This window comes from Oryx dammah, unplaced genomic scaffold (assembly GCF_014754425.2).
Source record: "Oryx dammah isolate SB20612 unplaced genomic scaffold, SCBI_Odam_1.1 HiC_scaffold_19, whole genome shotgun sequence".
NCBI classification, from domain to species: domain Eukaryota; kingdom Metazoa; phylum Chordata; class Mammalia; order Artiodactyla; family Bovidae; genus Oryx; species Oryx dammah.
Genome location: NW_024070203.1, coordinates 70,962,203 through 70,976,025, shown reverse-complemented (window position 1 = coordinate 70,976,025; position 13,823 = coordinate 70,962,203). Strand labels below are relative to the sequence as shown.

The 13,823-nt window shown below is 35.6% G+C and overlaps 1 protein-coding gene across 1 annotated transcript in view; it reads left to right on the top strand.

Moving 5' to 3' along the window:
* ZFPM2 (zinc finger protein, FOG family member 2) overlaps window positions 1-13,823 on the top strand; it is a 523,384-nt gene that overhangs the window by 121,130 nt on the left and 388,431 nt on the right. The window contains exon 3 of the mRNA XM_040261893.1: window positions 6,646-6,747. Coding sequence (XP_040117827.1) covers window positions 6,646-6,747 — 102 coding nt within the window. The remainder of the gene's footprint in view (window positions 1-6,645; window positions 6,748-13,823) is intronic.

Here is a 13,823-nt window from a genome sequence, read left to right as displayed (position 1 = left end):
ATGTATATAGTGGTTATCCCATTAAATGTGTTTGTGCTTTGCTAAAAATATACTGAAATTTCTATTTAAAAGCATGTGAATAAAGAATTTAGCAAGTAAATGAATGGATATCAAATGGATTTCTAGCTGTTTCTATAATACTCATCCTAGCATCCTTTTCTCTCCCTTTCCTCTTCCTACCAACAACGCTTTTGAAGCAGTATCTGAACAAATTTGTCATTATCTTAGCTATTAATTATTCATGCCATTTTTTCATAAGCTATTCTAGAGTGCTGCTTTCAAACATATAAGAATCAAAATTGGATAAAAGTTAAAAAAAAAAAAGATGGTCAATGAAGTCATTCCCATTCAAATCAAGAAAAGGCTGAAATTGGGTTAATATCAAAAAAGTTCTATTTATAAATTTTCCATGATAATAAATATTGATAGGAAAGAAGCAAGTCTCTATTGTGAGGGGAAAATACTGTTTCTTAAAGTAATTTAGAGATTTCATATTCGATTAAATTATTTTTTAATCATTTCATTTTTCATTAGTAAAAAGATTAAAAATGAATTAGGTGAAAACATTACCATAAAAATGAGAGCTGGTTTCCTGAAATAAACTTAAATGATGAAGGGTTTAAAAGTTGAAAAATGTGACATATCTTAGTTATTAAATAGTGCTGAAAGCAATTAATTAGTAAATGTAATGATATTGCAATAGGTTATGCTAAAAAGTATAAAACCAAAATCTAATTTTCTAACTGCACAGTGAACAATGGTTATTGATTAAGCATTTCTGTATAATTTGATTTTAGCAAGTTCTAAGTAAATAGTACACCTAAAATAAAAATGAAGAAACAAGGCTTATATATGATGAGGAGAAAGCAGCTATCTTATCACATCTTGCTGTCTTTGTTGCCAGACCTCAATTCAACTATCATATTCTAATGGATTTGGAGTGTGGTCTTTGGAATTGGACTGACTTGGAATCAATTCTTGGCTCTGCTGCTTAACAGCAGTGTGCTTGGGCATCTTCTCACATATCTGCCTATTGGTTTACTCTTCTGAAATACAGGGGTAATAATGCATGGCAGAGTTGTTGATGTGATACGATGTTCATTTAACTAGTTCTGTGTGGGGCCTAAGAAATTGTAGCGATGTTTAAGTTCCATGCAGAATCTGAACTTGGTGACATTATCTCTTCTTTATTCATCTTTATGATTTCAGTATTTGGCACATAGCAGACACTGAGATAAATATAAATTTAGTTCTGGCCCTTTTTTTTTCTATATCTAAATATTAACATATCATTTCATATGATACTCTTATGCTTTTGGTCATTTTTCCATTTTGGGGTTCTTTAAGAAAACACAAGTAATTAGTCAATGACTTTTATTCTTCTCACTCAGGATTTATTTTCATTAATGTGATGCATATTGTACATTTAATCAGTGTCATAAATGGTTTAAAATAATAGTAAAATGTAATTTCTTTAGAGCTGTTAATTGTGTACTATCAGCTATTTTCGAGTGCTTCTTCACTGAATACTCTGCAGTATTTTTTTTCAGTTGTTTTCTAATTATACATGCTGCATAATGAAACAAATTAGATCAAATTGTTCCATGAATCAGGATTATCAATACTGAGTATTGCTGCAGATGTTGGCCCAAGTTGAAATCTAAGCTCTACAGTTTTGATTTGGCAGTTAAGTGATATTTAATGAAGGCATTTGTTATATGAAATTACTAGTTCAATCAAGCCCTTAATAGTTAAATGATAATATTTTCATTTTGAGTGATTTACTAAAGTTCTATGTGTATCAAATATCTGCTGAGATTTGTAGTCATCCTGCCATCTTCTTTTCCTAGTAGTTACTGATGAAAATGATCATGGGTAAATTTGGCCCATACTGAATGAGGGGAAGGACTTCATTCAATCAACCATCAAACAGTAGGAATATTTCTTGAATTGTCTCTTGTTAGCATCTTAAAACTCTGTCTGGATCCTATTTTTGCATCACTGAAATGTCTTTAGTTTCACCACCTTCAAGCTGACATTTTTCCTGCACATTAACTTAGCTGCTGCTGCTGCTGCTGCTAAGTCGCTTCAGTCGTGTCCGACTCTGTGTGACCCCATAGACGGCAGCCCACCAGGCTCCCCTGTCCCTGGCATTCTCCAGGCAAGAACACTGGAGTGGGTTGCCATTTCCTTCTCCAATAATCTTTTTCTTTGGGGAAATGGTTCTCATTTGTAATCTGGAAGAAAAAAATGGTTTTTAAACATGGAGCCCCTGGACGTGAAACCTACAGAGTTCAGATTCATTTAAGATTATGCCTCCAAATTACAGATATTTTATTGGTTCCTTTTTCTGGGAAGCTTCCACGACACCAAGTTTTCATTAAATGTCATGCCTCTGTGCTTCTGTCACCATGGACTGCTCGCATGAAATCATTAATCGCATGAGGTTGCGGTCTGTTCATTTGCCTCTGTCCTAATCTACAGGTTGTATGAGAGAAGGAACCATCTTTGTTTTGTATCCTTAGTGCTCAGAGACTCAAAAGTAGTCTTTTAATCAGTTAACTAAGAATGTTTTATATCACTTCTATCTAATAAAGATAGAATAGATAGATCCATAGATCTAAGTCAATTCTTTTAACTTCTAAGAGTTGTGATTACTCTTCAATATATTCTTCCACACATACTTGTTTCTCACTGTGTTTCTGAATACTTTTCCTTCCAAATATATAATTTGCCAAATAAAGTATTTTGGAGTAGACTTAATTCCAGTCTCATAAAAAATTTAGTGAAGGGATGTCTGGGATGTGAGTTAGATTGTTATTACAGATTAAGTGAGGGAAAACTCAAGGACCACAGGTCTGACAAAGTGTGTTCATAGAAAATAAATATGTGTTCATTACTGTATTTGTGTTACATGATCATGTCAGTTCCCCAATGCTTCTCTGTCTTCAACAGGAAGGTAGAACTTCAAAATTAATTAGAAGGTTCTCCATGGTCAATGTCATTTCATGCTTTTGGTCTCTGTTTCTATATCTTATGTGATCTCATTTGGAATTATTCATGGACTACCCTGGTTATTTTTGTCAGTGGCAACCTCTTTTATGCATGTGGCATGTCTCCTTAACTAGATTATATGGTTCTTAAAACAAAGCTTCTTTTTGTTTTTCATATATTTCATTGCATCTTCAAATATATGCCTTGTCAATGTTAATTACTGATTGAGTTTTGCATAGCATGTTTTCAACAATTAAAATGTAATAGTAAAAGTCAGGAAGATTTACTTCTCTCTGTGTACGCAGAATGATATAAATAATAACTGAATATAATACTTACCCAAGTAGTTCTGATGAAAATTTTATTCTCTGTTCTCTGGGTCCTTGGATCTGTGATTTTTAACAGTGTAGTCTCATGCTTAGTTTTTTATCCATCTCTCTATGACTAAAATTCAACTATTTTAAGGTGTATGTGTTCTTTCTTCAACTAGTGAGATGGGGAGGGGGTAGGGAGGCAAGAAAGGATGTTTTTGAAAGAATGCCAAGATGATAGGAGACTCATATTTAACCCCTAACCTTTTAAAAACTGCTGATTTGGGTGGTCTTCGTGATGCCTCTCTGTGCTTCCCCATAGCCCTACTGTTCTGCTTGTTAGGGGAAGGAGATGGCTGGGAAGCACTTATTGCTGAAGCATGAGAAGGCCTAGGGGAGATTCCCCATGTGGAAATAAGACTCTAAGACTCTAAGACTGTAGATAAGTCACCCTGTCTGTACATCAACTTCCTGATGGGTGAACTTGTCTCATTTGGGCTACATGTTCTCCAGAGTCCCCTGTGATCTCACATCCCTGTTTCAAGATCACAAGATATGAGAAAAGTGCTTAGAAGGCATGGATGTTGTTTAAAATATATAGGCTGATGCTCTAGTCTTCACTGTTGGTGGAGGGGTTGCATTTTCCTTTGTAGACTCCTCTGCACCTGTGCCTGGAGTTAAACTTCCATTTAGCCTGTGGAAAAGCAAGGAAAAGGTCACTCACCTAGGTGGTAGATTCCAGTGTGAATTATAGTCCCCATGAAAAATAGAGCATTGGTAAAGTCAGTATCAGTTCAGTTCAGTTGCTCAGTTGTGTCCGGTTCTTTATGACCCCATGGACTGCAGAAGCCAGACTTCCCTGTCCATCACCAACTCTGAGAGCTTGCTCAAACTCATGTCCATCGAGTTGGTGATGTCATCCCACCATCTCATCCTCTGTTGTCCCCTTCTCCTCCTGCCTTCAGTCTTTCCTGGAATCAGGATCTTTATGAATGAGTCAGTTCTTTGCATCAGGTGGCTAAAGTATTATTGGAGCTTCAACTTCAGTATCAGCCCTTCCAGTGAATATTCAGGACTGATTTCCTTTACGACTGACTAGTTTGATCTCCTTGAAGTCCAAGGGACTCTAAAGAATCTTGTCCAACACCACAGTTCAAAAGCATCAATTCTTCAGTGCTCAGCTTTCCCTAACCTGGGTCAGACATCCCTGGTGGCACTCCAGAAGATTTGGTGGTACAGGATATTGTTTTAAGTAACATTGACTTAGTTGGTAACAAAGTTTTCAGGTTTCTTAAATTCTTCCAATATACTAAAAGGCCATGGAGCCTCCTCGTGTGTAGAGGCTGAGAACCAGTCCTATTTGTGTCTGAGAAGTGAGAGCTGGTCTCTAACCCTGATCTCCCGATTGGTTGGTGCATCTGTGTTCCATGTGAGCTACAAAAAAAAAGGAGCACAGCAGATTCAAACTGTTACCTTACTACTGAGCCTTTGTACATACATCTCTTATGACTCTTGGACCGTGCCTTGCACTCTATTTATGAATATAATGAGTTTTATACTCCTTTCAAAAAGGTATTTTTCCGTATATATCCCACTATGCCTACCATAGTTCCTTAAACCTAGTAGATGCTCAATAAACATTTTCTGGAGAGGATTTCATTTTGATAATCCAGAAAAGAAGAGATAACTCACTTTTCAAAGAGCCTTCAATTCCAGGCATGGAGTTTGGTGGTATGGGCATGTGTTTTATTCTTTGTTACCCACCAGAAGCAGCACTTCTCTATTAGGGAAATTAAGTTCAGCAGAGCTATCACTGGATTTCTGCATTGTATTTCTTTACTTTTATTTGACTTTTTAAAATGATTTATTTTTGTGAAGCTATATATAGAAGTGAATGTAAAATTTATAGAGTTTAAACTTTAAAACTTATATTAACTAACATCACACTACTATCATTGTAATAATAATTGTTTCCTGAGAATTTTGTATTTTCTAGGTTACTGTGAAAGATTTTAAAAATTCAATGTATAATTTATAAAAATATAAATATTTAAGTACAATTAATATTAGAGATTTAACAATTGTGTGAAAAATAGTTATTGAATGCTTCAAAGGGAAAGCAATTTGACTTTAAAAATTTAGCATTATTAGATTCAAGGTTTCAGCTCAGTTCAGTTCAGTTCAGTCGCTCAGTCGTGTCCGACTCTTTGCGACCCCATGAATCGCAGCACGCCAGGCCTCCCTGTCCATCACCATCTCCCAGAGTTCACTCAGACTCATGTCCATCGAGTCCGTGATGCCATCCAGCCATCTCATCCTGGGTCGTCCCCTTCTCCTCCTGCCCCCAATGCCTCCCAGCATCAGAGTCTTTTCCAGTGAGTCAACTCTTTGCATGAGGTGTCCAAAGTACTGGAGTTTCAGCTTTAGCATCATTCCTTCCAAAGAAATCCCAGGGTTGATCTCCTTCAGAATGGACTGGTTGGATCTCCTTGCAGTCCAAGGGACTCTCAAGAGTCTTCTCCAACACCATAGTTCAAAAGCATCAATTCTTCGGCGCTCAGCCTTCTTCATGGTCCGACTCTCTTTGTTACATTATCATTTAAAATGAAGGCACTTACAAAATTAGACTTTTTACTTTTAAAATGTGGTCATGTTAGTATGTTTCTCATTCTTTGCCGTAAGTATACTTTTGCTCAAAGTATATTACATCATTTTTCTTTTTTATGTGAAATGAAGGCATGATTTTGCAAACCAGCTGTACTTATTCAAGAACAAGTATAGGTTTATAGCTTTCTACATTGTGAAGACTTGTGTGACTGGCTCATCTTATATGATAATCATTCACTTATGACCTTTTTATACCCATTTTTAAAATAAATACAAACACATTTTAGTAAGCTTAATGATGGACAAAAAGAAAATCTTCAAAATAACTCACTTTCAACCCAAACACAAATATGTCTTCTCTGCTGCATCTTGCCTTTATAAAAATGTAATTTGGAAATAAGCAAGTTACAGTTTTCTGTATTGAAAGCAGTATAAAGAATACATATGGATTTTCATTTTCTTCTTCTAATATTAATAATTCCAAATGAAAAATTTTATGGAAATGTTTTTAGTATTTATAGCAGTTTATTTATGACTAATATTGATTTTATTTATTATAAAGCCATAATAGTTATCAAAATGATTAATCATAGACCTGTGTTCAGTATAATGACCATGTATGTAACAACTATATAATTAGACATATGCTAAGGACATCCCTGTAGGAGGATTTGAATATCAAAGAGAGGGCTTTAATCATGCCTCCTTCTCTCTGTATGTTGGTGTTTTCCAGGTGATGATGAAGGAGTCCAGGAGACAGCAGAGTCAGACGGGGACACTCAGTCAGAGAAACCAGGGCAACCTGCAGTTGAGACAGACGACTGGGATGGACCAGGTAGGACAAAAATGTGAAATCAACCATCTGTTGCTACTATCCACTTTTTTTTCCCCTTGAAATTTAAATTAAATAATAAAACTCTTATACTCTCATCTCTGATTTAAAAAAATATGTGTGTATGTTTGTTATACAGAAGGCTGAATAAATAACATCATTTAAAGAAGATTTTATCTTTGGTAAACCAGTGTAAAAACCAGTGTTACCTCTACTTGAAGTTTTCATCCTTGTTTTCTTTTATATTAATATAAGAATTTAGTCAATTCTACTTGCATTTTCTTTGAACAGAGATCTTTAGGCTATATCCATCTTTAAACTGGTCATACTTTTAAAGCTTCAAACAATAACAGTACTCCAAAGAAATTCATTTAGTTTAGTCACGTTGTAAGTCATAGATTCAGTCACAGTGTGTGTTTAGAAGTTTAGAAAATATTAACAGACACTCCCCTTTGATTCAAGATTTTGGTAACATTTTCACTTTTACAAATGAAAAATCAGTTTTAAAGACCTTGATATTTAATCATTTCAAGAAAAAGAAAAACTAACGTAAAATACTCTAAAACACCAACATCATTTTACAAAGATATATACAGTTATAAGAACCCTGTGGATAAAATACATTTCTGCCAACTTTATTCGGTGCCAACTAATTTGAAGTTTATGGTATATTTATAAATGGAGACTATTATGTCATAGGGCTTAAGGATATAGATGAATTTTGAAATAGTTTTAGCCATAATTTCCAAAGCAGTAACATTTTTCATTAAGAAAGATCCCTGTATTTCAATCACATTTTCACCCTTGCATGACTTTGCAAATTGCTGTCTGTTGTGCATGAAGAAGAGAGGAACTCCAGTGGTAATTTTCTGAGACCAGCAGCTGGAAAATATAATGCAAACAAAAATGAAGATACAGTATATCTGATTATTATGATATCATTTCTAATGTTATTTATGACATATGCAAATGTTTGTATTCTGTATACTATAACATAGTGTTACACAAGATTTTGGATCAAAATGTATTATATTTAAAGTACTATATTGCCAAATCTTAAGCATTTGAAAGAAAATGTGGACATGTGGCATTTTCAGCTTATCGCATAATACTTCTGTCTCAATATAGGTAAGAATTCCCTTGATTAAAATAAAATAAGAAAACAACTTTGGAAAAAAGTTTTTGTCCTTGGAGATTACATTTAACTTAAAAAGGTGGGCAGCTTTATGTTGTATGGTTGTTCATTCATGGAATTGGGTATGTATCGGCTACTTAGAAGAATTTTTACATTTAGATTAGATGGCCTTTCTGATATGCCTACCTGCAAAGGGTACATTCTGGATTCTCTCAAAGGGGCAAACTTTGGAGGTGGCTGGTTTTCCTCCTCGCTCAAGTCTGAGGCCCACAGTGTTCCCAGTGACTTGGGAGTATGTAAGCAAATTTCAGAAAGGTAGTGAATTATTAATCACATACCAAACACCCAATGCTACCTTTTTTAGGAATATTTTCCAGAAAGAAAGTCATATGTTAGGTAAAAAAGGACGGGAGCAAGGGTAAAGTGTGATAAAATTTTTCACATCTGAGTTATTTAATGTACTTAATGTATCTGGTTTTATTCAGCTGATATCAGTGAAAATGTATATACTGTTTCTGTGGCACATTTGAATATGAAAAAACTTTAAAGGAAAAATGTGCACCTCCAAGCAGATATACCTAGAGGAAATCCATCCTTTGTATGTTGTAAAATCAGTAACACATTTTTCCCTATAGGTGTTTTGAAAAATAAAGGGGAGTTTATTATTTTGACATCCTCTGATTAATGAAGTTGATTCATAACAAAAAATTACCTATTGGACATGTATCTTTTAATGTATAACATTCCTCCAATCAGGAGAAAGTATACAGGATGTTTCTGGACTTTTCCTTTTGCATAACATCAATCATGCTCATGCTCAGTTGTTCAGTCATGTCTGACTCTGCAACCCCTTGGACTGTAGGCCGCCAGGCTCCTCTGTCCATGAGATTTTCCAGGCAAGAATACTGGAGTGGGTTGCCGTTTCTTCCTCCAGGGGATCTTCCCAGCTCACAGATTGAATCATCTCCTGCATCTCCTGCAATGCAGGCGGATTCTTTTTACTGCTGTGCTCCGGGGAAGCCTAATTACATCAGTATTTTTACCCAAATTTTTGTTTTTCAGAAAAATTATTGGTATTTCACTACTGTATTAAGGAGAGGAAGTTTTTGAGGTTTCCATGCATGTTAGAAAATGAGCTCTGGATTCTAAAGGTTTAGGTTCAAATTCTGGATTTGCTGCTCACTTGCTGAATAATTTTTGGCAAATTGCTTGATCTCTCTGTGCCATTATTCTGGTTTGTTAAAATGTGGAAAGTGATATTAATGCCTCTTAAGGCTTTTGTGAGAATTAAACCAGATCATGTACATAAAGTGCTAATGATCATTATTATGGCTTTGAAATTGTTGACACTTGAAGCAGAACCTTTAAAAATTCTTTTTGGCATTATTTTAAAGTTCAGTAGTACATCTGATACAACAAGGGTAAGCTTTTGGAATGCTAAGCATATAGTTTTGAATTTAGCCATAAATTGTCAGTTAAGACATGAGGTAATGAGTCAGGTGTGATTTCAAGGTCTTCTAACTTTAAGAAGACCTCCACCCAGTTCTGAAAGTCATCCTAAGATGGACAGTTGTCGCTAAAAAATAGAACAGAATCTAAGGACAAGGAAATTATCTAAAGAATTTGAGGCACAGAGCTGACATCATTTAAGATGGATCAGGATTTACCTTATTTTTAAAGTTTGATTGAAAACTCCACAACTTTTCTTGATGGCTTAATTCCCTAATGAATCACCTTCTATCTAAAGTGTTCTATTTGTATCAAATACAGATTTCCCAGTGCAATTTTTCTTATTTGTTGTTCATCTAAAAGTACATTTTGTAATTGCTTGCACCACTGCTAACTCGTAAAGGTGGACCCTGAACAATCTTTGGGGCTTCCCAGGTGGCTCTAGTAGTAAAGAACTCACCAGGCAATGCAAGAAACTTAAGGGATGGTGGTTTGATCCCTGGGTCAGGAAGATCCCCTGGAGGAGGGCATGGCTGCCCATTCCAGTATTCCTGCCTGGAGAATCCCATAGACAGAGGAGCGTAGTGGGCTCCTGTCTGTATGTTTGCAAAGAGATAGACACAAATGAAGTGACTTAGCATGCACACATGCAAGCAATCTTTAGGAAAATTATCTTTCATTTGTAAAGATTTCTAATGATGAAATTCTTTAATGTTTAAATACTTGTGACTCTTATTTGAATAATCTTCAATATCTTATGTGTCTTTCATATTTGTGTGGAGTGCTAGACTCCCACTAAGCTAATAAAGTTGAGGCCAATATAAAAGTCATTACCTCATTATGTCAATATTTCACGCATCTATTTGCAACTTTCATTCTTCTTTCTTTCTCTCAAGAAAATTACCTTGACACTACCTTGCTTGGAATCTAGTTCAAATGACACTATCTGCTGTTCTTCCTTTTCACCTGCATTTGCCTATACCTCACTTCAGAGAGTAAAGAATCTGCCTGCAATTCAGGAAACCCAGATTTGATTCCTGGGTTGGGAAGATCTCTTGGAGGAGGAAATGGCTACCCACTCCAGTATTCTTGCGTAGAATTCCATGGACAGAGGAGCCTGGTGGACTCCTGTCCATGGAGTTGCAAAGAGTCAGACACTTACTTTTCATACCTTTCATATCATTTCAGTCTTCTTTTTAAGTAAATGCCTTTTCTTTATCACCCTCACAAGTAATTCAATGTGCCAGTACCCAAACATTTAACTACTTAGTAAACATTGTACACTAAAAAACTGTGAAAGGCGCTAGACAGAAGTCTGAACACGTAATATTCTGCTGTCAATAAGCTCTTGTTTTTATTGAGGTATAGTTGATTTACAGTGTTGTGTTAATTTCTACTGTACAGCAAAATGATTCCATTAAACATTCCTTTTTATGTTCTTTTCCATTCTGATTCATCACAGAATATTGAATATAGTTCCCTGTGCTACACAGTGGGACCTTGTTTATCCACTCTATGTACTATAGTTTGCATCTGCTAACCTCTAACCTCCCCCTTGGCAACCATAAGTTTATTTTCTATATCTATGAGTCTGTTTTGTAAATGAGTTCAGTTGCATCATATTTTAGACTCCACATGTAAGTGACATCATATAAGTGACTTCCACGTCTGACTTCACTTAGTATGATAATCTCTAGTTCCATCCATGTTGCTGCAAATAGCATTACATCATTCTTTTTCATGGCTGAGTAATATTCCATTCTGTGTATGCACCACATCTTCTTTATCTGCCCCACTGTTGATGGACATTTAGGTGGCTTTCATGTCTTGGCTATTGTAAATGAATAGTGCTGCTGTGAACTTAGGAGTCCGTGTATCTTTTGAATTACAGTTTTGTCCAGATTTTTGCCCAGGAGTGAGATTTCTGGGTCATATGGAAACTCTATTTTTAGTTTTTTGAGGAACCCCCATGCTGTTTTCCATAGTGGCTGCACCAACTTACATTCCCAACAGCAGTGTAGGAGGGTTTTCTCTTCTCCACACCCTCTCTAGCATTTGTTATTTGTAGACTTTTAAATGATGGCCATTCTGACCAGGGTTCACACTCTCTTTTTGATGCCATTTCTCTCCTTTAATATTCTTTAATTATCCATGTATTACAGTTAGGTAGGATGCAGTAATTAAGCATGTCAACCTAGAAAACAGATGATGGTCTTGATTACAGGAGAAAATGCACAAATTTTAGAGCCAGACAGATCTGTATATGAGTATACATGCTGACACTTATGGTCTTGTGACCTTGGGAGTATGGAACTGCCAGAACATGATCTTAGGTGTTTGAATATTGAGTTTTAAGCCAGGTTTTCCACTCTCCTCTGTCGTGCTCATCAAGAGACTCTTCAGTTCCTCTTCACTTTCTGCCAGTAGAGAGGTGGATTTGCATATCTGAAATTGTTGATATTTCTCCTGGCAGTCTTGATGCCAGCTTGTGATTCATCCAGCCTGGCATTTCTCATGATACATTTGGTTCGTTACTAACTCGCCAAGGGCTCAGTTTCCTTATTTATAAAGTGGGGCTAATTGTAATTACTACATCATTACTTTCTATGTAAAACATGGAGATCAAAGCTTCATAAGTGCTCAATAGATAGCTGTTAATATTACTTTTAGTATCATTTTGGCAGTTGTGCCTTAGAAGCCTTTATAATGCCTTACAGATGATAAACTCACATTTGTATAATGAATTAACCTTGCCATATTTTGCTATCGGAAATCATCATAGGGTTATATTAACTATGTTGTAGTCAACTGGATTTAAAACATAATTCAGTAAAAGAAATTTTAATGTAAGTAAATTTTCAAGAATGTTTAGCATAAAATCAGATATGTGTACTTGTTGCATCTGGACTAAATATTGGTCAAGACATCTATAAATGTCACTTCTTTTCAGTTGCCTGTCAGTGTTGTGGATGCATGCAGAGGATCAAGCTAGTTGTGGTCTGTGCCTGAAATTAGACTGTGAGGATGGGGACTGTTTTGTGCAAAGTGGAATGGCAGCCAGGAGACTACTGTGAGGAAGCACACTAATGATACAGAGGTGTTTTTTTTTTTTCCCCTTTACTAGTCCAAAGAAGGGCTTGGAGATTACAGTTCTGATTTAGTTTCCTTTTTGATTGGGAAAATGTGGTAGATATAAGATCTGGGAAATGCCATTTGAAGTAAATTAACAGAAACCTATGAAACATAGTTAACCATAGATATAGTCTGACAGTAAGAAGAATATTGTGAGAAGCGGAGGAAATCGTAGAATGACTGTGTATTACTCTGACAGTGAATTGGTATTATCTCTGCTATCAGATAATGCAGTTATCATTAATTTTCACATTTGCATTTCAATCTTTGGAAGGAAATGACTCTTGCCGGATGAAGATAAGAGCTCTGTACCACTATAATGAACCATCATTTTATCCCAACTCTTTGTGTCCATATGAAAATGAGGCAGGGAGGAGTGTGTGTGTGGTGGGCGGGGGCGGGGGGGAGATCAGAAAAACATTATAGCAAAGTGTCAAAAATTGCTACAGACTTTTGAGCCCCTTCTGAAACAAGAGGGGGTCAAAATAAATCTTCTATAGTGTAGTTAAGTGGATATCGGATTAAAGATGAAAGCCTTACTCCTTTTAGAATGGAATGTCACATAAACACAGTGAAAAAGTTTTCTTTATCTTATTCCTTTACTCCAATTTGCACTCTGATATAGAATTAGAACACACATAAACCTAACCAAAAAAAGGAAAAGGTAGATTGAAGGCAAAGGACTTATGATTATTGTTTGGAAAGAGATGTCTTTGAGTAATAAGGAACTGTATAAAATATACCAGTTTATCATTATTATTCTTTCTTCAGATGTAGAAGAATAAGAATCAAGGATATTTAAATAATGGCTTGTTTTAGAATATGCAAATACCTGATTTGTTTGCACAACTTTAATTGAGAAATTCCAGTTAAGGGATAATGAACTGAGATTAATTTTTTTTGGACCTTTTCTTTCCAGTGACTTTTTCATCAAACACACTCCTGGAAAATAAAATACAATGTCAACTTTATAAATATAGCACGATCCCAGAAAAATATATGACAACACATACTTTCCTATCCCAGACCCTACTCTCATGGCAAAACTCATTAATTAATCTTTTACATTCAAAGCTCCCTTCATTAAACTAAAATTTCCACTCTTTCTATGAAACTTACTGATTGAGACTGTTGTGAGTTAAGTCAGGTCCCCTCGTAATTCACATGCTGAAGTCTTAAATTCCAAACTCTCCAAAGAGTGTGGTGTTATTTGGAAATAGGGTCATTAGAGATGTAATTCGTTAAGACAAGGTGGTACTGGGTTAGGGCAGGCCGTAAATCCAACATGACTGGTATCCCCGTCAGAAGGGGAAATTTGGAGACAGACCACAGACACAGGGAGAACATTGTGAAAATGAAGGCA